The sequence below is a fragment of the Vulpes lagopus genome, chromosome 3 (assembly GCF_018345385.1).
Source record: "Vulpes lagopus strain Blue_001 chromosome 3, ASM1834538v1, whole genome shotgun sequence".
Taxonomy (NCBI): domain Eukaryota; kingdom Metazoa; phylum Chordata; class Mammalia; order Carnivora; family Canidae; genus Vulpes; species Vulpes lagopus.
In genome coordinates, this window is record NC_054826.1 from 105,099,047 (window position 1) to 105,125,969 (window position 26,923).

At 51.2% G+C, this 26,923-nt stretch overlaps 2 protein-coding genes across 7 annotated transcripts in view; one reads left to right on the plus strand and one right to left on the minus strand.

Moving 5' to 3' along the window:
- The window catches only part of DNAAF5 (dynein axonemal assembly factor 5), a 47,552-nt gene extending 46,089 nt beyond the window's left edge, over positions 1 to 1,463 (minus strand). Inside the window, exon 1 of the mRNA XM_041749209.1 lies at positions 818 to 1,463. Coding sequence (XP_041605143.1) covers positions 818 to 1,436 — 619 coding nt within the window. The 5' untranslated portion in view covers positions 1,437 to 1,463. The remainder of the gene's footprint in view (positions 1 to 817) is intronic.
- A 125-nt stretch (positions 1,464 to 1,588) lies between these two features.
- The window catches only part of PRKAR1B (protein kinase cAMP-dependent type I regulatory subunit beta), a 126,094-nt gene continuing 100,759 nt past the window's right edge, over positions 1,589 to 26,923 (plus strand). The window contains exons 1-4 of one of the 6 annotated variants that reach the window (XM_041750876.1): positions 1,589 to 1,756; positions 2,532 to 2,738; positions 14,418 to 14,514; positions 16,622 to 16,815. In XM_041750876.1, the coding sequence (XP_041606810.1) occupies positions 16,639 to 16,815 (177 nt within the window). In that variant the 5' untranslated portion in view covers positions 1,589 to 1,756; positions 2,532 to 2,738; positions 14,418 to 14,514; positions 16,622 to 16,638. Of the gene's footprint in view, positions 1,757 to 2,531; positions 2,739 to 14,417; positions 14,515 to 15,206; positions 15,231 to 15,257; positions 15,310 to 15,421; positions 15,520 to 15,546; positions 15,569 to 16,621; positions 16,816 to 26,923 lie in introns of those variants that run through there. The other 5 variants (XM_041750877.1, XM_041750881.1, XM_041750879.1 and 2 more) reach the window with 5 other exon arrangements.

Here is a 26,923-nt window from a genome sequence, read left to right on the forward strand (position 1 = left end):
CCATGCACACCCCAGCCTGAGGAAGCACGGAGATATACATGGGGCAAGATCCTGCAGAAAGGGGCTACTGAGAAAAAAGGACTGTCCTCATCACATTATAGTTGTTTAAATACTGGAGAATGGATGAAAGGAACACAAGAGAGAAGCGGCCTCTCTCTACTTAGGACAATGGTCCATCCAAAAAGGGAAGATAAGTAGCCTCGTTAGAAAAAGGGGGAGAGGGGGGCAGCCCGGGCGGCTCAGCGGTTTAGCGCCGCCTTCGGCCCGGGCGTGATCCTGGGCACCCGGGATCGAGTCCCACCCACGTCGGGCTCCCTGCATGGAGCCTGCTTCTCCCTCTGCCTGTGTCTCTGCCTTTCTCTCTCTCTATCATGAATAAGTCAATAAAATCTTTTTTATTTATTTATTCATGAGAGACACAGGCAGAGGGAGAAGCAGGTTCCATGCAGGGAGCCCGATGCCGGACTTGATCCCGGTCTCCAGGATCACGCCCCGGGCCAAAGGCAGGCGCTAAACCACTGAGCCACCCAGGGATTCCCGAATAAACAAAATCTTAAAAAAATAAAAAGGGGGAGAATTCAAAGACTGCAGCAGTGCTTCTCAAAGTGTGCTGGCGACCGCATCCCAGATCCTCCTAGCTATTTCAGCGGAGGTTTCTACGAATCTGCATTCTGAGAACCACCTGATGGAGGAGAGCAGCAGCTGCGGGGGGTGGGGGTGGGGGCGGGGCAGGGGTCCAGGAGCGGCCCACGGCCGGCTGCCGCCGCCTCCCCCCCCCCCCCCCCCGTCCCCCCCCCCCCCCGGACGAGGCCCGCACCTGGCGTGGCGCGCGCCAGGCCCGCGGCGCACTCGCAGCTCTCGCGGCGAACGGCGGCGAAAGGGTCGAGCAGCGTGCAGCGCAGCACGCGCACCGCGTCGTCCAGGTGGGGCGCCAGCCCTGCGCCGCCCAGGCGCACCGCCAGGCCGAGCAGCTGCACGAGCGCCAGGCGCAGCTCCTCGCAGGCCTCGGGCGGCCGGCCGCGCGCGAGCTCGGGCCCGGCCAGGCGCGCGGCGAGCGCGGGCAGCAGGCGCGGCAGGGCGTCGCCGGGCCGCGCGGCGCGCCGCAGGCCTTGACTCAGCAGGTGCGCGGCGAGCGCGCGGCAGCCTTCGGCCGGGTCGGCCAGGCAGCGCAGCAGGCGCGGCAGCAGCAGGCGCGCCCACGGGCCCTGGAAGGCGGCGGCCGCGGCGGCGGGGTTGGCGGCGGACTCGTCGGGCCACGCTGCCTCGAGCGCGCGCTGTAGCGCCTCGAGCGCGCGCCGCCGGCCCAGTTTGCTGTCGGCCTCCAGCCCCGGCAGCAGGCGGCTCAGGGCGCGGCTTAGCTCCGCCGCCTCGGCCGTCTCGGCCGTCTCGGCCCGGCCCGGGGACGCCGCAGACTCGGCCGCTACGAGGGCCGCCATCTTCCGCGCGTTGCCCGTCGCCAGGGGAGACCGGCGCTTTCACGACGGCCTCGGCGCGGATTACGGCTCCTCTTCCGGTTGGCGCGGAACAGAACTTTATTGGCAGCTTGGGGCGCGGACAGACACGTCCGGGGCGGGCTGCGGGCGGGCTGCGGGCGGGCTGCGGGCGGGGAGCCGGGACCTACCCACGCGGTTCCCGCCTGCGTGGGGCTCAGGCCCGCGACGGGACGCACAGGCGTAAAGTGCATGGTCCTGAGGGAGTGAAGGGCGGAGGAACGTGGCGTGGACACTTAAGGCTTGCCTGTCAAGTGCCAGCACAGGTAGTGATGGTTGAGTCCGCACAAGCGTTGGGGGGAGGCACGGCAGGGACAAAGGCACTGGGGTAGGGTGATGGGTTGAAGTGCCCCGCACAGTTCGTATATTGGAATCCCAATCTCCAGGGCCTCAGAACGCTACCGTACTTAGAGGTAGGGCCCTTGCAAAGTAGGTCATCGGGGGGGCCCTAGTGCACCGTGACTGAGCCCTACTAGAAGGCGGCTTTGGAGGTGGCTGCAGGGGTTGCCATGGGGACGCTGTGTCAACGTGGGCGGTAGTCCGCACCCTGTGTGCCCCGGGAGCTGACCCCGGGAGCGCCCTGATGCTGTCCCAGGAGGTGGAGAGAAGCTCTCGTGGTGGGAGCCCAAGGACCTCACAGGCCACCAGGGCCTTTATCCTGATCCTGACGGGTCCTGGAGGAAGCCTTCTGAGCTGGGAAGGTGGCCCCATCAGGCTTGCATCTTTACCAGGCTACCTTGGCTGGTGTGGCTGATATGGAAGGAAGCCCTTGAGGCTGTTTGAAGGCCGAGGCTCTGCCCTAAGTGGGGAAAATATTCAGCAAGGGAGGCTTCTTGCTCCAGGGAAAGGGGGGTGCAGACTCAGTTCCTCCTCCTTCCTCCAGGTACCACTGAGTACCTGCCAGTAATTCAGCCAATGCTGCAGAAGGTGCTGTGCAGAAGGGAGACAGGCTGGCTGGGGTCCTCAGGAGTTGGGGGTGGGGGGGGTGGCAGCACAGTGGGTTCTCTGAGTTTGAAGCTGTTCTCTCTTACACGTTCCCAGAATTGGTGCCGGAGAGATATGCAGCCCGTTGGGAGTTTTATGAAACTAGTCCATAATGTTGCTGCCTCCATGTCCACGGAGCATAGCCAGGCAGCCTGCAAGGGCTTTGGACCAGCACCAGCCCCTGCCATGAGCACATGCCCTAGATAAAGCCTGCAGAGTCACAGCAAGTGAAGTTCCTGACGTCACTGCCCTGCAGCCCTGGTGGTAAGCAAGTCCCCCAGCTGTCCAGGGCCCAACCTTTGTGCACCTCTTAGATAAAGCCACCACAAAGCTTACCAAAACCCCATTCTTTTTGGTTTGAATAGAAACCGCAAAGCAGGGCAGCCCTGGTGGCACAGTGGTTTAGTACCGCCTGCAGCCTGGGGTGTGATCCTGGAGACCCAGGATCCAGTCCCACGTCGGGCTCCCTGCATGGAGCCTGCTTCTCCCTCTGCCTGTCTCTGCCTCTCTCTCTCAAATAAATAAATAAAATATTAAAAAAAAAAAAAAAAAGAAACCGCAAAGCACTCCATCCACAGACCCTATCTTTGCCTGCACTCTGCCTCGACTTCCCCATGTACTGTGCCATGTGCCTTCAGGACCTGTGAGTCATAAGCTTCTCTATTCCACTTTCCTACACAGTCTTTGTCCACACCCAGACTCTATCTAACAGATGTTAATTTTAAAAAGTCACAGGGACACACCTGGGTAGCTCAGCAGTTGAGCATCTGCCTTCAGCTCAGGGCGTGATCCTCAGACTGGAGATCAAGTTCCGCATCAGGCTTCCTGATGCGGAACAAGGGGAGGGAGCCTGCTTCTCCTTCTGCCTGTCTCTGCCTCTCTGTGTCTCTCATGAATAAATAAGTAAAATTCGAAAAAAAACAAAACAAAGTTACAGTACAGGCAAGAAAACTGTAAGAAAAACCACCTCTTTCTGGCCATAAGACTGGGAAATGGGAGACCCAGCAGAGACCTAGTGGGGAGCCACACCCCCACCCCACAGTATGCTGTGGCAGCAGCATCAAAGCCTCTGCAGGCCCACTGCCTCTTCAGTGCTGATGGGCAGTCTCCTGTGCAGGGGCAGAGTCAGTGCAGCTCAGCATCTTCTAGCTTTCCACCTGGCAACACAAGGAGACCCAGGACCAGCAGGGGATGCCCCGCCCCCTCCAATAGCCATAGCAGTGCCAGAAGAAGAAAACAGACTAAGAGGGCCTTGCCAGGGCCCTCATTGCTGTGGTGCCATGAAACTCATTGGCACCATGGGCTACAGTAGTAGGCCAGAATCTACATTTTAATCTAAATAGGGCAACTTCCTGCTAAAATAGATTTCAGCAGTGTCAGAAGTCTTCTAACACAATACACAAAGTGTTCAAGATACGCTCAAAAATCACTTGTCCTATCAGGAATCAGGAGAACCACTATTTGGATGAAAAGACAAGTGTTGTAAATGCCAAGATAGATCAGGTATTAGAATTACCTGACAAGGATTTAAAACAGTCATAAAAATGCTTTTAATAAACATTTATGAAATCTCGGGGTACCTGGTTGGCTCAGTTGAACATCAACTCTTGGTTTTGGCTCAAGTCATGAACTCAGGGTGGTGAGGCTCCCTGCTCAGCATAGAGTCTGCTTGAGGATTCTCTCCCTCTGCCCCTCCCCTCCTCTCTCTCGTGCATGTGTGTTCTTTCTCACTTCCTCTAAAGTAAATAAATATGTTTTAAAGATATATGAAGTCTTTTGAAATAAACGGAAAAAGAGAAGAGAAAATCTCAACAAAGAAGTAAAAATTATTAAACAAGCTGGATGGAAATCATAGAACTTTAAATTACAACAGCCAAACTAGCACTGTGTCCATCAGTGGACAAAGTGATCACTGCACTGTTGGGTGGGCACAATGGCAGAGGGGAGACCAGTGGATGGAAGAGGGAACTTGAAGGTGGAACAAGAGTGTTTACTCAATCTAAACGACAGATCAAGTGGACCAGACGGAAAAAAATAGAGCTGAGAGGACAGTGATTTGTGTCACCAGGGTTCAAGAACAAGAGGAAGAAGATGTGGGCTGAAGAGATATTTAAAGAAGTAATGGCTAAAAATTCCCCAGATTTGGCAAGAGACATAAACCCACAGTTTAAAGAAGCCAAGCCAGCCCTAAATGAGACCACTCTCACCCAGACACATCATAGTTTAAACCTCTGAAAACCAAAGACAGAAAAAGAAAAAAAAAAAAAAAAACAACAACTGCTAAACATAGCTAGAGAGAAACAATGCCTTGCCTGTAGAGGGACAGCAATGTGAATGACTGCAGGTGTCTCATCCTAACGCAGAGGCTGGAAGGAAGTGGCATGTTGTTCAAATGTCGAAAGAGAAGTAAATCCCACCAGCAGAACCATCCTCAAGAATGAGCATGGAATCAACATATTTTCAGACAGAGGCAGACGAACAGAATTTGTTGCTAGCAGACTTGCCCTTGGCTAAAGGAAGCTCTCCGAAAGGGAAGAAAATTGTAACAAGAAGGCAAGGAACTTAGAATATTAACAACAATAGAATGGGTAAACAGAAGAAAGCATGATTGACCATCTCTCACTTCATATGTGTCCTTAATCATAGCTGATGGTTGAAGCAAAAATAATACTGGTGTGGTCCGCAACGTGTGTGGAGGAAATATTTCTGATAATTCTATTTGAATAATGGGAAGGACAAAGGGATGTAAGTTGACAGTAAGGTTTGTACACTGCACTTGATGTAGCACAACATCTATACCAGGGACTCCTAAGTGCCATATGGGCATAGTGATGTCTAGAGCAGCCACTAAGAAAACTAAACATACCAATACAAGCACAAACATCAAGTGGAATTCTGAAAACTAAGGATCTCACAAGACATGGCAGAGGGACAAACAAATAATGCAGATGGAAGCCCTGATGAGGTCATTAATTACCTTAAATGTAAATGGCATAAACATACCAGTTAGAACTGAGATTGGCAGAGGGAATAAACACTATGACCCAACTCTCCATTGTCTACTATATGCTGAAACTCGTCAGCCACAATGACATGGATAGGTTGAAAGTAAAAGGTTGGGAAAGGATATATCATGTAAACATTAATACTTAAAAAGCAGACTATATTAACATCAGCCAAAGTAGACTTAAGAGCAAAGAAAAATTATTGACAAAAAGAGGGACATTACCTAATGATAAAGTGATCAACCAGGAAGATCTAGCAATCCTAAGTATGTATGCACCAAATGACAGACCTTCAAAATATACAGGAGACTTCCTTACCCATTCTCAGCAATTGCCAGAATTACTAGACAGACAATCAGCAAGGATATAGAAGAACCCCACCATCAACTGACAAGATTAATGGACATTTGTGGAACACTCCACCCAACAGTAGCAGAATACACATTCTTTCCTACTGCCCACAGAACATATTCCAGGATAGACCATATTCTGGGCCATAAAACAACCTCAATGTAAAGGATTGAAATCATACAGAGTGTGTTCTCTGACAAAAATGGAATCAAACTGAAAATCAGAAAACAAGAAAAGCTTCAAATGTAGAAATTCAACATGGGTCTACCCAGAAATACAAAGGAATGAACTGTTGATACAATGACTTGGTGACTCTAGGGAATTAGGCTAAGTCAAACAGACAATCACTGAAGGGTGACTAGCATGACTCCATTTACATGGCATTCATGAGAGACAGTTTTGTGGTCTCAAGTTAGGAGTGGTGCTGGGTATGGCACATGTTAAAGGTGCCTATGGGGCAGCGGTGTATGGTGACAGTACTTAAGCATATTGGTGATGGTTACACGGATGTTTGGGTGTTTTTAAAAAAGATTTATTTATTAGCATGAGCAGAGGGAGAATCCTCAAGCAGATTCTGCACTGAGTGTGGAGCCCAACGTGGGGCTTGGTCTCATGACCCTGAGATCATGATCTTAGCCGAAAGAGAGACTCAGATGCTTAACCGACTGAGCCACCCAGGTGCCCCCTAAGTGTTGATTTTTAAAATCCAACAGCCAAATATACAGACAAGTCTGAGCCCAGCAAGAGAAAGAATAATGAAGGTTAGAGTAGAAACTAGTGAAATGGGAAAAAAAATAGAGAATATAAATAAAATTGAGAGTTTGCTCTTTTAAAAGGCTAATAAAATTGATAAATCTCTGTCAAGACTAGCACGGGAAAAAAATGAGACAGCTCAAAATAACATATGGAGTGTAAAGGGATTATCACTACAGGTTCTAAGCAATCAAAAGACACCAAAAAGATCATATAAACCACTTTATCCCTCCCAAAGTAAATGAAATGGAGAGTTTCTAGGAAAATGTGATTTAATAAAACTTACCCAAGAAGAAATAGGAAAGCAGGAAAGTCTAGGACCTAGTAAAATAACTGACTTTGGGGCAGCCCGGGTGGCTCAGCACTTTAGCACCGCCTTCATCCTGGAGACCTGGGATCGAATCCCATGTCGGGCTCCCTGCATGGAGCCTGCTTGTCCCTCTGCCTGTGTCTCTGCCTCTCTCTGTGTGTCTCTCATGAATGAATGAATGAATAAATAAATAAATAAATAAATAAATTCCTTTTAAAAAGTTAACTCAATCTGGAAATAAGAAATTTAAAAAGATAATACATCGTGACTGGATTGAATTTATGCTGGTAATGCAAGTTAATTGAACATAAGAAATTAATGTGATTTACTGCGTTAAAAAACTGATGGAGAAAAATCACAAGATCATCTCAGTAGGTGCAGAAAAAGCATTTGGTGTAACGTGATACCTATTCATGATAACTTCTCAAGTGAGGAATAAAAGGCACATTCACAAATATCCCATAGCAAATGTCATATTAGATGCAGTGGATGGGTTCCAAAGACAGCCGCGGACATCTCTCCCGTAGATGCACATGGACCCAGCCCTGTGCCGATCTGAGCTGGCCTGCAAACTCACCTTAGCCACTGGGACATGGCAGGAAGGGTGCTGAGCCGTGTCTATGCCCAGCATTGAGGAAAGCTGGCAGCACCTCACACCCACCGGGAGGGCTAGCAAAACAGCACAGCACAACCGACAAACAACCAGAAAGTAACAAGTGTTGGCAAGGACAGGAGAAATTGGAAACTCATTTGCTGAGGGTAGGAAAGTAAAAGGTGCAGCTGCTGTGGAAAACAGTCTGGCAGCTCCTCAAAAAATGAGACCTAGGATTCCCGTGTGACCAGCAATCCCACGTCCTGTTACGTTGCCTGAGGGAGTGAAAGCAGGGATCAAGCAGATGCCTGCACACCCGTGCTCACAGCCGCCAAGAGCTGGAAGCAGCCCAAGCATCCATCATGGGTGATCCATGTGGTTGGCCACACGATGGGCTTTCATTTAGCCTTAGGATGGAACAAAGTGCTGACTTGGGCTACGATGTGGATGGACCTTGTAAACATGATGCTCAGTCAGAGGAACCAGACACACAAGACCCGTATTGTGGATCCATTCTGTGAAGTCTCTGATGGTGACACGGGGGCTGGTGACTTGGGCTACGATGTGGATGGACCTTGTAAACATGATGCTCAGTCAGAGGAACCAGACACACAAGACCCGTATTGTGGATCCATTCTGTGAAGTCTCTGATGGTGACACGGGGGCTGGTGACACGACCATGACTCTTCTGGGAATTCTAGATGCCAGAGGCTGTCTGATGTGTTTGTGTGTGTGTGGGGGGCAGACCCCCACCAGAGAGTTTGGGGAGGGTGGTGGGAGAGCCAGAGAGGAGCTAGCAGACCTGTCTCCCAGCAGAGGCACTTCACTGGAGGTGGGCATGTTCCAACTCTCTAAATCGAGTTTGGAGTTTGCATTATTTCTAGTCCTGGATGCTTGTAATGACTTGAGTTGACGGGTTTATATCTTAACATAACCCTAGAACTTTGAAATTCTGTTTGAGCCAAAAAAAAACATGATGCAGCTGTCCAAATGTGTATCTAGGGGCAGAGACAGAACTCCTCCACTGAATAAATATGAAGAGTCTTGCTTGTTCAGTGTCCTGGTGATATATATTTTAAAGCGTGTCATATAAGTCAGTGTAATAAACTGATTTTAGCAGATAACATGTAGTTGGTTAATTGATTCATTATCTCATCCAACAAATATTTATGCGGTGTTTGACATTTCCAGGCATCCTGCTAGGCATTGGGGTACAGCGGTGAGTCACAGCAGATGCAGTTACTTCCCCTGATTGCCAGGAGGGGAGGTCGTTAAACAGAGTGTGACACAGATGGTGCCCTCATGCAGAGGGGTGGAGCGGAGGTGCAGGTGCCTCCAGGAGGGGCTCTGGAGGTGGGATCTGAGAGGCAGGAGCTCAGCTGACACAGAGGAAGGGAATGCTGGCCTGAGGACAGGGTTACGGGCCTGGGAAGAAATGTGGGACCTCGGTTGGTTTGAAGATGTCACTGTCTTTGCCTCTGGATGGGTCTGAGTGGGGGTGAGTCAGGAGGCTGTGGGAGGGATGGGAGGTGGTGGGGCCTGTGGGCAGGGCCAGACTTACTTTGCAAAATGGGGCAGTGATTCAGGGATGAGGGGTGGGCAATGTCCGGGGCTCTGGGTTTCTGGCCCTGCCTTTCGCAGACCTATAGACACTGGAGAGTCAGCCTCACAGGTGGGAGCAAGTGTGTGCTTTGCGGCACAGCGATCTGGAGGTAGGCACCAGTTATCTAACAGTGTTGCTGGTGTCACATGATGGCATTTGCGAAGTCCGCAGATCCCTTGGGTAACCGAGTGCTCTGGGGACAATGGTTTTGGCTTCATGATGGGTGGGCCTGGTTGAGGGCTGGGTCCTTACTGGGAGGCAGCTCTCCATGTGGCAACACGGGCTCCCTCATGGCATAGCAGGTGGACTCTCAAGGCACCCAGTGTTGCTTTGAAATCTAGCCTTGGGATCACATTGCATCAGGCCTGCTGGGGAAGCTGAGGAGGTGATTAGAAGCTGGGAGTGTGTGGGAAGGCCACTGCCCTTAGGCCCTGCTGGCTCAGCCTTGGCTTCATGGTAATTGCTCATCTCTGTGTCTTTGGTCAAGCTCTCCAGGGAAGGCTCTTGGGCCCCTGGTGTTCTGCTACAGGGTTGGGGTCAGCACCTGATGTATCTGCATTCATGTATCTGCCTGCTTTTGGTGTGCCCCCTGTCCCCGCCCTGGTCCAGAGACTGTCTGTCTTACTCCTCCTGGGGCATGAGGCCAGCTCCCGCCCACTACTGGCTCTCACTTTGGTATCTGGTGAGACCATTCCTGAGGCTTTGGGGGATTCTCCTGTATGAACTGGGCACTTCCTTCTGCCAGTCACAGTTCCGTATTCCTGGTTCCAATGAGTCAATGATGACTGTCCGGCCCTCTTTTGGGCTCCCAGGATTTTGTTAAGGTCTTCTCCAGGTCCTTCCAGTCCTCTGGGGCTTGTGCCTTTAGATACAAAAATCCCTTTGGGGCACCTGAGTGGCTCAGTGGATGAAGCATCTACTTTAGGCTCAGGTCATGATCTCGGGGTCCTGGAATCATGCCCCACATTGGGCTCCCTGCTCAGTGGGGAGTCTGCTTCTCCCTCTGACTCTCCTCCCTGCTTATGGTATCTTTCTGTCAAATAAATACAATCTTTAAAAAAAACCCAAATCCCTTTATTGTGATTTTAGTGTGGTTTATGGAGTGAAAATAATAAGTGTTTTGAATTCCTTGTCTTTTCTGGGAAGACTAAAAAAATTTAATAGAAAGAAAATTACTTTTGAATAGGTAATACTTGCATTTGACGTACAGTTGGAATGGCACTCAAGGACATGGTGACTTTAGGACCCCTGTCCTCCCTCTCCCTCAGGTGCTTCTAGAAGTATCCTGTGCTTCGATCCACAAGAATCCACATGTACGGATTGTAAAGTCACCTTAAAAAATTAATTTAGAGATAGCGCATGAGCTGGGAAAGGAGCACAGGGAGGAGGGCACACATGCTGCGCTGAGCACAGAGCCCAACATGGGGCTCTGTCTCTCAACCCTGAGGTCATGACCTGAGCTGAAACCAAGAGCTGACACACAACCAACTGTGCCACTCAGGTGCCCTGTAAAGTAGCCTCTTAAATGGTAGCATATGTGCTGAGTTTCATACCATGGTTGTTTTGTTGTTGTTGTTGTTGTTGTTGTTTTCACTGAGGAACATACAGTGGAGATAGGTTAGCATTGGTTCAAACAGAACTGCCACATCCTTCTGAACAGTTGGATGACAGTCTGCTGTCCAGATATGCCACTGGGTGTCTCATCAGACCCCTGTTGATTAATACTTAGTTTTTCCTACCACTTTTGTTATTTCTTGTGTTTCTGTGCACCTGGGAAGGCAGACAGATACATTTTTTTAAAGATTTTATTTATTTATTCATGAGACACACAGAGACAGAGGCAGAGACACAGGCAGAGGGAGAAGCAGGCTCCACGTAGGGAGCCCGATGTGGGACTCAATCCCAGGTCCCCAGGATCACACCCAGGGCTGAAGGTGGCACTAAACCACTGGGCCACTGGGGCTGCCCGACAGATACATTTTTTTATTTTTATTTTTTTATTTTTTTAAAGATTTATTTATTTTTATTTATTTATGAGAGAGAGAGAGAGAGAGAGTCAGAGACACAGGAGGAGGGAGAAACAGGCTCTATGCAGGGAGCCCGATGCGGGTCTTGATCGCGGGACTCCAAGATCGTGCCCTGGGCCAAAGGCAGGTGCTAAACCACTGAGCCACCCAGGGATCCTCCAGATACATTTTTTAAAAAAAGATTTGGGAGAGAGAGCTGGTGAGCATGCAAAAGCAGGAGCAGGGGGTGAGGAGCAGACTCCCCACTGAGCAGGGAACTGGACAGGGACTGGATCCCAGGATCCCGGGATAATGATCTGAGCAGAAAGCAGACACATTTCACTGGCTGAGCCACCCGGGTACCCTAGAGAGATACGTTTACCCATGAGCAGAAAAATGCATATGTAAGGATAGTCACTGCAATATTGATTTATCATCAAATTACTGATAAACCTAGTGGAGCAGAATTGCTGAGGTAGGTGTGTTTAAATGTGTGATAGAAGTTTTCCGCATAGGAGTCTGCAGAGGCTCCGTTGGTGCCATGTCTCCCATGCCCTCACCTCACAGACCTGCCAGGTGACACACGCACCTCCATGTACTTCTAATTTGCTCTGTTCTTAGTTTGAGTGGAGCTGGGCATCTTCATGCCAAGGAAATCAGCTCTTTGTGATAGATACTGTAAATATACTTCTTGTTTTGTTTTTGTTTTTACTTTGAACCTGTGAGCGTTTTTTATGCACAAAGTTTTCATTTTTACAGAGTATGTCAATTTTTTTATATTTATGGCTTCTGGATCTCATAGTATGACTAGGAAGTCCTGCTGTGTCCAGAGAGATTCTAAGACATTTCCTGATGCTCCTTCCATTGCTTTTAATTTAAATCCCTGATCCCTCTGAAGTTTGTATAAAGAGGTGCAGTTGACTTTTTAAAATTCTCCCCAAACTGGGCAGCCCGGGTGGCTCAGCGGTTTGGTTCCGCCTTCGGTCCAGGGTGTGATCCTGGAGACCCGGGATCGAGTCCCACATCGGGCTCCCTGCTTCTCCCTCTGCCTGTCTCTCTACCTCTCTCTCTGTGTGTGTGTGTGTGTGTCTCTCATGAATAAATAAACATAATCTTTAAAAAATAAATAAAAAATAAATTCTCCCCAAACTAATTGAATTGTCCCCACAACTATGCAGTGCCACCTTTATCACAAGCAAAATCCCTGTAGATATTGATTTGGCTTTATTTCTGGACTCTTTGATACCTTAATGTTTGTTCATTTCTGTGCCAGTTTCGTAATATTTTAATTCTTTTATCATTACAATGTATTTTCATATATGGCTTTGCTGAGTACTCACGCCTCCTCCTGTCTGAATTTCTTCAGGCTGCTGTGACAGAAATACCACAGACTGCGTGGCTTATAAAGACATTTATTTCTCGCGGCTCTAGAGGCTGGTCTCTGAGACAAAGAAGCTGACCAGTTCGACCATAGCGAGGCCATCTTCTCATGGTGTCCGTGCACAACAGCAGCAAAGGCCAGGGCACCGATCCATCCTGAGGGCTCCATCCATGACCTACTCACCCCAAAGCCCCCTCCTATAACACCCTACCCCACACAGGGGGTTAGGATTCAAGCAGGAGTTTTGGGGTGACACAAGCATTCAGCTTATAGCATTTGTGGAATAGTTTCCTTCTGTCCATCCCCCCAACCCAGACATGGGGCCTCTTTCCCTGATCCCCCCCATGACAGCTGTCAGCAGCTGCATGACCATCACCACAAACTGAGGGGCTGCAGACAGCACATCTTGATTATCTTGCAGTGTCTGCAGATTGGAAGTCTGGGTCCTCTGGCAGCTACACTTGAGATGGCCCTGGATTCTCACCCAGGCTCCATCGGGTATCTGCTTCTGCATGTGTGGGATCGAGGCACCTGCTGCCGGGTGCCACACCCGAGAGCAGGCATGATCAGAATTCACTGACATTCAGTGGCAACATTGGTATGAAATTTTGCATCCCAGACTTACCTGGTGAGCAATGTGAAAGCTGAAAATAAAAGAACACTGTCCTTATAATGTCTCCTGCTGCCTCCTCCCTGGGGACTTTCTCGCTGATGGCAGTTTCTTCAGAGGCATGGGGCTCGAGGTTTGTTTCCCACCTCACCTTCAAAGCTCAGCTCTCTTGCCTGTGGCTTCATCTTCTGCATCCCAACAGGGCCCTGTCAGTGCATACCAGGGACAGGGCTTCCGTCTCTCCCCGATGAACGGCTGGGGCCCTGCCCATAATAACTACTGTTGTTCACGGTCACTGGACCCTCAGCCTTACGGAAAAGCTGCACTTGAGTAGCATCCACCTGTTTGAGATGCAAGGGCCTCTTCCAGGAAGGCTCTGGCATCCAGTTTTCATCCCAGAGCAAGCCCTCAGTAAGCAGCTGCCAGCCACGTCCACTACCCTCTGCCCCTTCAGGGCTTCTGCAGGCTGCCCAAGGCACTGTGCCCACTGAGAGGCCCACTGCCAGGCCTGTCTCAGGCCATGGTGCTCTATCACCTCTTCAGAGACCCTTTCTGCATCCCAGACAGTGTTTGTGTTTGTCTCCATGCTGCGCAGACCAAATAAAGAAAACAAACAGCATCCATGCCTATTTGGTGCTCTCAACCTTAAGCCGACAGACTCACCTAGTTCTTCTGTACCACTTGCCATGAGAGCTACAAAGTACGGAGAGCCCGAGTGGCAACTCACAGGTGCCCCACCTCATCTGGAGGTGCAGCGCCCCCGGGAAGTCTTCCTGCAGAACAAACACTTGTTGGCAGAGGCAGGAGTGTGGGGGCAGGCAGTGATTGGGAAAGAACATGGCTTTGAAGTTGGGTCTTTATGAGGCTTGGTCACCCAAGTTCTAAGGGTGAAACAAAGTACCCCGGAGCTGGGGAATGTGAGTACCTTCTGCTGGGGAATGTCAGAGGGCTGAGGACATAGGGTGGTCCTTCCCTGCGGGCAGAGGGGACATTTTCAGGTAAGCACAATGTACTGGGTAACTGGATTTCAGTTGTATGTTTTTAGTGGAAGGATATGGCTGCTTGGACACTGTACAAAAGCCAAGATTTGTCACTATCCAGGGGGGAGGCAACCTGGCTGTGAATGCCAGCACTATGGCACACATGGTGTCACAACCAGCTCTGTGAGGGACATTCTTACCATCCTCACATAAAGGTACAGGCTACAGATTGTCCAGATGGCTTCCCTGCTGACACTTGACCTCCCCCACATTGAGGGCAAGGGCTGGGGAGGTGGAAAGGACCTCCCAGTTTGTCTACCAGAGTGTGACCTGTTCCTTTACCTTCACACAGGCAAGAAGTGAGGCCAGTGTTGGCCCTGCTGCAGGGGCATGCTGGGTGAGGCTGGTCACACTGTGCTGTGCTTTTGTGGACAGGTGAGCAGGGACAGGTGAGTGTGAACGAGAGGGTGTGAGACGTGAGCAGATGTCTTCTCCTTCCCCTTCAAGACTTGGGCTCCCTGTCCCCTCTCCTGGTGCTTGGACCACTCTGTGGAAAGGGCAGGGGCCCCAAATGATTGAGATGAAGTTTCTGCCACCACCTGCTAGATGGGGGCAATGTGTGATGTTGGGCAACAGGAACATTAGCACAGTCCCCCTTCCTGTGGGTCTGGGCTAATAGATTAGGAAGTCACCCAGGGTCTGCACACCTCAGCGACCTCATGGACTTTGGAAGATAGTGGGGAAGAATTCAGGATGACCTGTTGATTTCCCACTGAGGCATGGGGGTGAAGCTGGTGGCCGTAACCAAGAAAAGGCAATCAGCTCACCTCTCCCTAGAGTGGTCTGGGGTCTCTGGCCACCTCTTCTGGCTCTGAGGTGGATATAGACCCTGCAGAATGGAGGCGTTACACCTGCAGAGTGAGCATGGGGGGTCCTGGCCATCTCCCTGAGCCTCTCTGAGCTGGAGCCAGTCAGGATGGGCCATCACATGGTCAGTGGAGGGGGTGAGGAGGTGTGAGGAGTGGGTGGTGGAGGGGAGTGGTTGTGGTCCTGGCCTGTGCAGGAAAATCTGTGACTCTGTCCAACTTGAGGCCTGCCGGGGCTCGCTCCAATTGCGTGGGGTCATTGGGGAAGCTGGAGAGAGGGAGAAGGAGGGGACATAGGGGTAAGCTAGGGGTGGGGGATGTCTTGGGCCTGGAGAGGTCTGTCGGTACACGGGGTGGAGGGACGCTGAGGTGCAGGAGGTAGAGGAGAGTGGCGGGTGGGGAGGCCCGATGGGGGGGCAGAAGGGGAGGGGGACAGGCCTGGTGCAGGGGGTGGAGGGGTGGGTCGTTGCGGCGCGGGGGCGGGCGGAGGGCGGCGCCGCTGCAGTGCGGGGACCCGCTCTCGCCCGCCGTCCCCGCGTCTCCGCGTCCCCGCGCTGCCGCCTCGGGCTTTGGGCGCCGCGCATCCAGGTACGCCGGGCTGGGCTCGGGTCTGCGTTGGGATCCTCGGCCTGCGCGGGTGAGGGGCTGAGCTCCGCTGGCCAGGAGGCCTGGGAAATGTGGGCCTTTGGGGGGCCCCCGCCCCCTTGGCTGTCGTGAAGGGGCGCGCGGGCCAGGGGCTCAGCGTCCAGAGGCGCCAGGGCCTGGGGAAGGGATGCAGGCGCCGGAGCCCTGGAGCCTGGGGAGGGGGCGCAGAGGCGGGGGTGGGTGGTGGGTGGGCACCGAGACCAGGGGAACGGGGCGCAGGGACTGGGGGCACAGAGGCTTGGGGGAGAGGGCGCAGAGACTGGGGGGCGCAGAGGCCGGGGGGAGGGGGCGCAGGGGCTGGGGGGAGGGGGTGCAGGGACTTGGCGCGCGGGTCCTGGGGGGCGGGGGCGCAGGGACCCAGGGCTGTCCTGGCGGCGGAGAACCGGAGAACCGGGCCGGGGTCCGCGGCAGGGCGGCTGCGCGGCCCCCAGTTCCGGGGCCGTCATTGTGACTTAGCCTGAGCAGCGCTGAGAATGCGGGGCTGGGAACGCGGGCCGAGAACCGGGTCCTACCATTGTTTTCCACGTTCCATGCTCCCAGAAGGGCCCTCAGCTAGGCTGCAACTGTTTTCCTGGTTTTCTTTCTGTTCCTGCAAAGCAGGCTACCTCTGCTCTGTGAAAGCACCTCTCCATCTCCCTGGTTCACACAATTGTCTCTGAAAAGGGAGGAGGGATGGTGGCAAGTGAGACCACATAAGTGGTGGGCTGGCCACTGGGGGGGGGGGGGAGGGGACGACACTCTCCACCTTCAGATCTCTCAGAGAGGAGGGCTGTGCTCAGCAGTGCACAGATCTGTCTAATCCTCCTCCATGCCCACAAAGATCTGTGAGGTAAGGCTCTGTGGCTGTTAGGTTCCCAGCTCATCCAGTCTCCCTCTGAATGAGAGGTTTGTGGCCATAGACCATGTCACCAGGTCACATCAGTCATGGACGTGACAACAGCAACACACCCCAGGAGCCTGTAGGATGCATGTGTGTGATGCAGGCACAGGGGTGCCACCTCAGGCTTCCCTCTTGTCTTCCCCTGATTTGCATTTTCCCTTCCAGGCAGCCGTGGGGTCACCATGGCGTCCCCATCCTCTTACCAGGTAGAGGAGGATGAGAGTCTGAAGGAGTGTGAGCTCTATGTTCAGAAGCATGGCGTCCAGCAGGTCCTCAAAGACTGCATCGTGCACCTGTGCATCTCCAAGCCCGACAGGCCCATGACATTCCTGCGGGAGCATTTTGAAAAGCTAGAAAAGGTCAGTGATGACTGCCACCTGCTTTACCTTTGGCAGGTGTGCTGGTGCAGGCAGCCACTCATACCCATTCACCGTGTGGCCCTGGCTGTCCCAGGGAGTGTGGGGGGAGCAGCCCTCCAAGGGGGGCTGACCTTGCCTGACCCGTTCTAGGGCTCCATTGTGCCCCCACAGACCCCTCTTTCCTCTGCAGTGCTTTAGGATCTCCCAGGTGCAGAGCCTTGGGAAGAGCTGACTGAAGAGAGCTTATGGGGCCCACTGACTGTTTACAAGTCTGGGGACAGAGATGGGGAGTGGGTGCAGTTATAGAGCTTGGGGATGAAAGAACATGGCTGCGTGATGTGGGGCATTTGAGGCCAGACTACATGGTTATCTGCGTCTCTGGGAGGAGCAGGCACAGACAGAGGAGATTACCCCTTGGATTCGTGCAGTCTTTTGAGGGGACCCCCCCACTCATTCCTCCATGAATAATGCCCCTCACCCCTTCCTGGTTCATAGGGGGGAGGATAGGCTCAGAGTGGGAGGGGTCCCTTGTGGTGGGTTCCCCCCTCCCTCCCTCTGGCTCCCCACCCTGAACACTCTGTGGGCAGTACGCCTTGCTCACAACTCCACTGTTCCCATCCTGGCCTCGTGGGGGTGAATGGTACCCCAGTCAGGCTCAGATCTGAGTTCCTCTGAGTCCAGCAGTTTCACGTTTGACAGGGGCCTGCTGTGGACACATAGTTCCAACCCGGAGGGATGAATTTCTTTCTTTTAAAACTATCCATTAAAACATTTTCAAGTAATGCATACCTTTTAAAGAAAGTTTGGGAAGTTCAGAAATAGAAAGAAGGGGTCACCATCATACATGGTCCCCTCCAGCCAGGACCGTGCATTTTTCATTTGCTCTGTGTTCTTCACAGACTCACTCAAGTGGGTACATGGTGCTGCATTGAGAAGACATGTTGATGTTTTCTCAATGTTTCCCTCACGATTGGATAATTAATTGAGTTAATTGTTTAATATTAAAAATAATGCCACACTAACACATTTATGTGTAGACTTTTTTCTACTGTGTGTGGCATTGTTTGTTTTTAGAAACAAGATAACTGGCACTCCCAATGGTATTATTGGGTGGAAGCGATCTCATTGGCATCCTTGTACATTCCTACCCATAGAGTCTGGTTGTTGGTCTGCCTACCCTAGCCAGCTTTCACTGTTTGAATTTGAAAAGCTGTTTTTTCAGGGGATAGATGAAAATGGTCATGTGGCCTTCATCCATTTTCCTCTGGTGACATTTGAGAGCACGGTTGAGGAGAGACCCCCAGGCTGACGCACAGGGTGTGTGTCCTCACGCCCTGCCTGTTGGGAGAGTCAAGCCAGAGACCATGCATCTTCCCTGTCTCAAACCCTAACTCTGTCAGGGCTAGAGTCACTTCCTATGGTTTGCTCACAAGGGGCATCCGCCAGGTGACACATCTCAGGGCAAGGGTGGGAGTGGGGGTGTCCCTGATGGGCAGGACTGCAGCTGAAGGACCTACTGGGGCGGCTGATGTAGCAGAGTGAGACCAGAGTAGAGGTTCTCAACTGTGGACATATCCCGCCTGTGGGACCTGTGGCTAGAGTTGGTTGGTTGAGTATCTGGGGGTAATGGAGAGGGAGCAACATGGCCAGTGCGGGCCAATAATTTTGGTGGGGTATTCAGGGCTTGCTGGTGGAGTGGCTGTCGGGGTGAGGAAAAAGGCAGGAAGTGTGACCCCTGGGGCTTGGTCTGGACCACTGAGTGAATGGGGCCGTTGGAACAGACAGGCAGGGAGGGAGAGCAATGACGGGTGTGTCATGTGTGTTGTCTGTGAGTTTGGAGCTGAGGGGGAGGCTGGGGCCAGGGCTGGGGTCTGGGAGGGCTCACTTGTCGTACTAGCCTGAAGGCTGGGGTCCGGAAGAGGTAGGGTGACCAGTCACAGCAGGGGGATGAGATGGAGTACTTTCCGACCATTGAAAAGGAGGGACCTACATGGTGTCCTAGTGTTCTAAATCATGGTCACCATGGCTACCACATCTGCGTGCAGGAACTGCTGAGATGAGGCAGCTCGGACCAGGCTGCACCTTGGCAGTTCTGGAGGCTGCAAGCCCGTGCTCAGCCTGTTTCAGGCCCTTCCCCCAGTGGCTGGTGGTTTGCTGTCATCCTTTGGTGTTCCTTGGCTCGGAGGATCTTGGTGCTGACCTCTGCCTTCACCCTCCCGTGGCCTCCTCCCTTCCCATGAGGCTGGGTCACATTGTGTGAAGACCTCATTGTAACTTAGTTACATCTGCAAAGACCCTGTGGCCAGGAAATTTGTAGTCTGAGGAGGTCCTGGGGTTAGGAACCCAAATCAGGGGCAGGTAGGGCAGCTTCACGTAGCCCTACTTGTGACGGCAATCCATTGGTAAGTGGGATAGCAGGTTACGAGACTTGGCGTGGGGAACAGCTCCATTCTGGAGAGAGGCAGCTGCACACGAGCACTCTGAAGCGGGTGGCAGGTGCTGATAGATGCAGCTGATGTGTACAGGCTTTGGGGGATGATTTTGCAATTCTCTGACATCGTGTGCATGCTTCTGTACGTGGGTGCGTTTTACTAGGGAGATTATTCCTAGTAAGAAACAGATCTGAGCCCCCCAGAATCTAACATCCCTAAGAGTGCCCTGAAAGTCCATGGGTGTCTTCTCTCCTATGACGCTGACTTGCCCAATGAGCTGCTGTGGAGTGCTTGTAATACAGGAGCAGGAAGGCTCTTTGGCTCAGGGTTGTGATGGAGCCCGGGGTCTTGGGCCCAGGTGCCTGCAGCCCAGGGAAGGGGCAGAGTCCCAGGCAGCATCCCCCCTACCCCTGGCCCCAAGGCCAGCCTGAGTAGACAGGAAGCCTGGGGAGGGAGACTTTTCTCAATGTGTGGGACAAGCAGGAAGCGTGTTGGTGGGGCCCTGATGAAGCCAGGGAGTATGTCTGTTATGGGCCGGCACAGACCAAGGTATTCCCTTGGCTGGCCAAGCGCAGCAGCCAACCCTCAGGCCTCGGAGAATGACTTCATTGCAGGCTTTTTGAGAGGATCATGGTTCCCAGGTGTAGACTTGAGGGGGAAAAATAGTCCTGATCCACCAGTAGAGCAAGGTCACCGGTCCCTGTAGGGATACACTTTAGATGCTGTAAGGAAAGTGCCTTTTGTAGAACACACCCATCACCCTTTCCCGATATACCTGATGTTTTCATTCATTTGGGGAATATAAATAATAGTGAAAGGGAATATAAGGGAAGGGAGAAGAAATGTGTGGGAAATATCAGAAAGGGAGACAGAACATAAAGACTCCTAACTCTGGGAAACAAACTAGGGGTGGTGGAAGGGGAGGAGGGTGGGAGGTGGAGGTGAATGGGTGACGGGCACTGAGGGGGGCACTTGACGGGATGAGCATTGGGTGTTATTCTGTATGTTGATAAATTGAACACCAATACAAGATAAATTTATTATAAAAAAAAAACCTGATGTAGGAAGGACATTAGGGTTGGAAGCCAAAAGCCAGGAAAGGATTCTTGAGACGTCTTTGGTGCAAGAAGGTGGTTTTATTCAAGCACGGGGATGAGACCTGAGAGCAGGAAGAGCTGCAGCAGGGGCGTGACCCTTTATAGTCTTTCACATTGAGAGGGGGTGAGGGAGAATGTGAGACTAAGGAATTTGGAAGCAAAGGTTTCCAGGACGGTGAGGGAGCTGGCTACTGTTGGGAAAGGTCATTTATTACTGTCTCATAAAACCCTAGTCGTGAGACCCTTCAGATGTACATCAGTCAGTCATGTGCTTGGGGGATGATCACCAACACGTATCTTGGGGTGAATTGGAGATAAAGGAAATTTATTTTTTTAAAATATTTTATTTATTTATTCATGAGAGACAGAGAGAGAGGCAGAGACACAGGCAGAGGGAGAAGCAGGCTCCATGCAGGGAGCCGACATGGGACTTGATCCCGGGTCTCCAGGATCACACCCTGGGCTGAAGGCGGCTCTAAACTGCGAGCCACCCAGGCTGCCCAAGATAAAGGAAATTTCTAAAGGAATTTTTATATGTGAAAGTAGGCTTACAAGGTCCTGGGGGTTGGGCTAGGACTGCCTGTTGCCCTCAGCAGAGCGTAAGCATCTGGGCAGCTGGGCCCCTAGAGGAGGGTCACTCTGCTGTTTCAAGGGTATGTCCATGTGCTACAGGTAGTAAGGACATTTCATGATTTCTCTTCTGCCTTTGCTTCCAGCATCATACCCACCCTGTGTTTCAATGAGGACCTCATTGCTTCACGGCACATACACATGTGTGGATGTGGGTGGCTGTGGCATAAGTACATTTTAATTTGTTTTTATTATTATTTTTTAAAGATTTTACTTATTTATTCATGAGAAATAGCGAGGGAGAAGCGGAGACATAGACAGAGGGAGAAGCAGGCTCCATGCAGGGAGCCCCAATGGGGGGCTCGATCCCAGGACCCTAGGATCATGACCTGAGCCAAAGGCAGACACTCAACCACTGAGCCACCCAGGTGCCCCCAAGTGTGCGTTTTTAGTTTGACTTTTCTTCTTAGCATCGTTTTTATTGTGTAAAATCTATACAGCATAAAATTTACCATTTTGGCCATTTTAAAGTGTCTATTTCAGTGGCATCCTGTTCACCCCCATCTTTTGTCTTCTATAATAGCATTTTTACAGTGTCTGTGGCCATAAAACCATGTGGATTCATAGTTTTTACTTTATTTGCATTGTTTTGTGTTTTGACGATTTTCAATTTTTTTTGTTTTGTTTTGTTTTCTTCACAAGACACCTTTATGCCAAAGAAATGATTTGAAGGAGGAAGAGTATGCAGGCAATCAGGGTCTGTGCTCTGGTGTCAGAGCGTGGCTTGTTTTTGTGGCTCCAGAGCTTTTTTGCCAGTTTACTCCCAAAGGATCAAATGAGTATATGGTTTCCCTAACGTGCATGAGTGGTGCTGTTTTCCTAAATCTTCACCAACATCGTTTTCTTTCATGGTTGTCCTTGTGTTGACTTGTGGTTATCGATACCCCTCCCTGAGCTGGGTGTTTCTTCCTTCCTGGTGGCCTGGTACTTTCCTTGGACACTGGCTCCATGGAGGTCACATAAGTCTCTGGGCTACCTCTTGGTCTTCAGTAAAAACTAAAGTTACATTGTGTTTCACTTCTGGAACGAGTAGACACATCCAAGAAGGGAGAACTGGGGCCAGCTCTCTTGTGAGGCTTTGGTGGGAAGATGCTGCATCCCACTCGGATAACCATTCCTGAGGGCTATGGGTGGATGCTGGGCCGTGGGATGAGTCTGGTCACTCTGTTTTGAAGTTCAGCATGTGTTTCCTGGTGGCCAGTGCTGTGGACAGCGTTCTGGCAGCAGACGAGGCCCATATTGGATGGACTGCTTTATTGAAACCCTGGGGGTCTTGGAGGGGTGAAGCTGGATGAAATTACACCACCTGCTCCCCAGCACTTAGAGGAACTGGGCCTTTGGGGCTCCCAGGGGACTGCTAAGCTGCCCAGGCCTACTGTTCAGAGTTCAGTCCCTGGATGGAGGGTCACTGGTGTCTGTGCCCAGGGATGAAAGCAACCATGAGAGTACACGTAACATAAGTTGTGGCCCTGCCTTGAGGTGGTGGACAGGACAGCTTCACAGAGGAGGAGGGCTCCACTGGGTTTGCATGCCGGCTGGCAGGTAGGGGTATGAGCCCATCGTGCGGGCCCGGGGCCGTCAGATGGCTGGGGCCACAGAGATCAGTTGGAGCATGTGGGGTCATGGAAGGGGAGACGGGGAAGCAGAGCCCCTCCTGGAGGTGGCAGGGCAAATGGCACCTGGTGTTCCTGGCTGGAGTCCTGGTGGCTGTGGGAGCCACAGAGGATTCGATGCATCAATGATGCAGGCCCAGTCCCTCTAGCTGAGGTTGGAGGACTGGCCAATTATTCTGCACAGTGGGTGACACAGGGGGGAGGTTGTATGTGTGAGGGGCAGCAGGAATTCTGGGAAATCTCTATACCTTCCTATTTATGTTTGCTCGGAAGCTAAAACTGCTTTTAAAAAATAAAGTCTTGGAACACCTGAGGGGCTTCTTCAGTGAAGCGTCTGCCTTTGGCTCAGGTCATGATCCTGGGGTCCTGGAATTGAGTCCCGTGTTGGGCTCCCTGCTCTGCAGGGAGTCTGCTTCTCCCTCTGTCCCTGCCCGTGCTTGTGCTGTGTATGTTCTCTCTCCCTCCCTCTCTCTCTCTCTCTCAAATAAATAAATAAAATCTTAAAAAAAAAAAGTCCCTGGGGTACCTGGCTGGCCCTGTTGGAATAGCATGCAACTCTTGATCTCAGGGTTGTGAGTTCAAGCCCCACTTGGGTGGAGAGATGACTTTAAAAAAAAAGAGAAAAGTTAAAAAATCTTTAAAAAAATAAAGTCCCTAAATTAAAAATAAAGGAAAGAAAGTGGGTGCCCCCAGTCTTGGCTCTAATGATTTTTCCCTAGTCTGTGGAGATGTCTGCTCATGGAAGTAGCAGCAGGGAGCAGGCTGGGCGGGACCAGAGACATTCAGAAAGTGAACTAAGTGGATTTGGGGCCAGTCAGAGGGAATCCCTGTGGGAATCCCCATGTGGGTAAGAGGTGGGGGGAGGCCGAGGCTGGTGGGACAGTGGTTGCAAGCATAGTGGGTAGCTCAGACCTGGGGGTGGGCAGTGGTCCCCCAGGCTCAAAGGGGCTTCTGGAGAGCAGCAAGGTTTACAGAGACCAGTGGAAGAGTGTACAGTGACGAACCCCAGGAAGGCCAGGTCTGGCCTCGAGGAGTGGGCTCCAGAGAAGCAGATGTGGGTAGGTTGCTAGAAGGATGGAGAGTGGTCCACCATTCAAAATCCAAATCCAGCAGGCTGGGAGTCCTGGTAAGAATGTGACACGTACGTATGGTAAACAGTCCAAGTGTGTGAAGCACCCCACCACACCTCCCTCCCAGAGCCCTCATCCTTGTCCAGTGGTTCTCAGGAGCATTTTATGCATTTTGGCAGGGTGGGCGTGGCTTCTGGGCTGGGCTGCACCTGGGTATGCAGCTGCGACTGGCCTTTGACGTGGGACCATTCAAGAGGATGCTAAAGGCGGCCTGGAGAGACCCTTGCCCCTTACCTGTTAAAGTTCTTCTCTGACTGTAAATACCTGAGAACTTGTGCTATGTGGTGTGCCACTGCGTGAGTTCTGCATCCAGTTGTGTACCTGCCACCCTCCCCCAGGCTCACATCTGTCCTGTCCTTGCTGGTCAGACCACAGCCCTGGCAACGATGGAAGGGTCTGAGCTCTGCCTTTTCCAGAATGTGCCATCAGTGGGGTCCTACAGTGTGTAGGCATTTGAGTCTGACTTCTGTCACTTCACTGAGTGCATCTGAGACTTGTCATAGTTTTGTGAGCCTCACAAGTTTTGTTTTGCAGAACCGCGCTCCAGGGAGTGCACAGATGGCAGTCTTTTGCCCAATTGAGAGACATCTGGATCACTTCCAGTTTTCAGCAGTGACCATGCTGAGCAGTAGGCATTTGTTTTAAAGATTTCTTTATGAATGTGGATTTTTATTTAACTTGAGAAAATGTTTGAGTCATATGGTAAGTGCATGTTTGGCTTTATAAGAAACTGCCAAACTGCACTGTGTTGCACTCCCAGCAGCTATGGTTCTTGGCCCTTGTCAGCACTTGATACTGTCAGTTTTCAAACATTTTAGCCATTCTAAAGGGTCTGTGGTGGCCCTTTAGCTGGCTTTCTTTCCCATTTCTTAATGACTGATGACGCTCAACATCTTTTCATGCACTTACTTGCCGTCAGCCTGTCCCTTCAGTGAAGCACCTAGTCATATCTCCTATCTGTGTTTCTTATTTACTCTTGGGCTCAGAAATTCTCTATATGTTCACCTCTTCCCCTTATATATGGTGTCAGGTCCCTGCTTTGCACATACCTTCTCCTGGTCCATCTGAGGACTATCTTGTTGTTTGCTCACCAGTGTCTTTCACAGAGCCAGAGTTTCTGCTTTTGAAGTCAAGTTTATCAGTGTCTATATTTCATAAGGAATTGTGCTTTTGTGTTTAAATTTGCATATAAGAGCTCTGCACTGGACATGAGGCCTGTACGTGTCTGGGGGTGCCTCACCATCTTCATGGGAAATATTGACATCAGGTCCTGCGAGTCTTCCTGTGTTCTTTCTCAAAATTGTCTTGTCTACTCCAGTTCCTTTCTGGGTGTATTTTAGAGTGATCTCACTGACATAGACCAAAAAAATCCTCTTGAGATGTTGAATGGCCTTACACTGATACATCAATCAGTTTGAGGAGAATAGAGAACCTCGAATCTTCCGGTTTGTGAACTGCAGAGCAACTCTTCATTAACCCAGTGTCTGATTTCTCCTGCTGTGAAGGAAAGATGCTTATTTTCAGGGGCTCCTGGGTGGCTCAGTTGGTGAAGCATCTGTCTTTGGCTCAGGTTGTGGTTTCAAGGGTCTCAGAGTCCTGGGATAGAGCCCTGCATTGGGCTCTACTGTCAGCGGGGAGTCTGCTTCTCTCTTCCTCTGCCTCTCTTCATGCATGCTCACTTGCTGTCTCTCAAATAAATAAAATCTTTAAAAAACCCAGAAAGACTTATTTCCAGTATAAAGGTTCTTTATGTGTTTTGGTAGATTTGCTATTTCATTTTTTATTGTATTTTAAGTGGGGCTCCTTATAAGTGGTACTCCTTGTGGCTTTACTTTTGGTTTTAAAGATTTTTGTATTTGAGAGACAGAGCATGTGTGGGAGTGGGGGGCGGGCAGAGGGAGAATCTCACTCAAGCAGACTGCATGCTGAACATGGGGCTCCACACAGGACTCCATCCCGCGCCCTAGAGATCCCGACCCTGGGATCACTATCTGAGCCCAAATCAAGAGTCAGTCACTTAACCACCTGCATCGCCCAGGCACCCCAAGAGGCTTTACTTTTTCAGAGTGGTTTTAGGTTCACAGGAAAATTGAGCAGGAAGTACGGAGTTCCCACCATCCCCTCCCTGGACATGGTTGTCCTGTTAGTAACCCTGCAGCAGCTGATGCTGGCCACACCTAGTGAGAGACACCATTGTCAGAGTCGTTCCTCGTGCCCTGCAATTCTGTGGGTTTTTTTAAAAAAAGATTTTATTTATTTATTCATGAGAGACACATACACACACAGAGAGAGGCAGAGACACAGGCAGAGGGAGAAGCAGGCTCCATGCAGGGAGCCCGACGTGGGACTCGATTCCGGGTCCTCCAGGTTCAGGCCCTGGGCTGAAGGTGGCGCTAAACCGATGAGCCACCTGGGCTGCCCAATTCTCTGGGTTTTGACAAAAACATACCCTCACATGTCTGTCGTTCAGGCATCATGTCAATCTGTGCTGCTGCTCTAAAAATCCCTTGTGTTCCATGTACCCCTCTGGCTCTCCCTTTCAACCCCTGAGCTTTCCTCGTCCCCAGTGGTGCCCTTTTCAGAATGTTCCATGGCTGGAATCCCACAGTATGGAGACTTCGCAGATAGGCTTCTGTCACTTAGGAACATGTGTGTCCTCCTGCCAGGATCCGCACCACCCACTCACCACACTGGCTTCTCCTTCTGGCTGCCTCAAACGCTCTTGCTCTCCTGCCCGCAGTCCTCTACTCTTGTCTCTTGGCGTGGGGCTGGCCCAGACCGTGCTGAGAGGCTCCTGCTCTCTGGGCCCTGGTCCTCCACTCTTGTCTGCCAGCGTGAGGCTGGCTTGGCTCGCACTGTGTCTAGGGACACTCTGGGAATGCTCGCTTCCCTTAGGACATCTCTGGCTCCTCTTCAGGCAGAGATGACCACACACTTCCAGAATAGGGGTTTCTTAATTTTCTTACATTTGTTTTTATTTCCAGAATTATTTTATAACTAACACCAATAAGAGAAAATAACATTTACAAAGAAATTCACTGCCAGGAGAACTCTAGATGAACTGATCTTCACCTTTCTTCATACATGTTTGTGTATATCACACTTCTCATGTGCTTGTGAGTTAAATGTGAACTCAGTTTTGCCTGCCGAGCATCACATGAAGCATCACATGGCCACGTGGAAGATGAATCTGCAGACTGGGGATG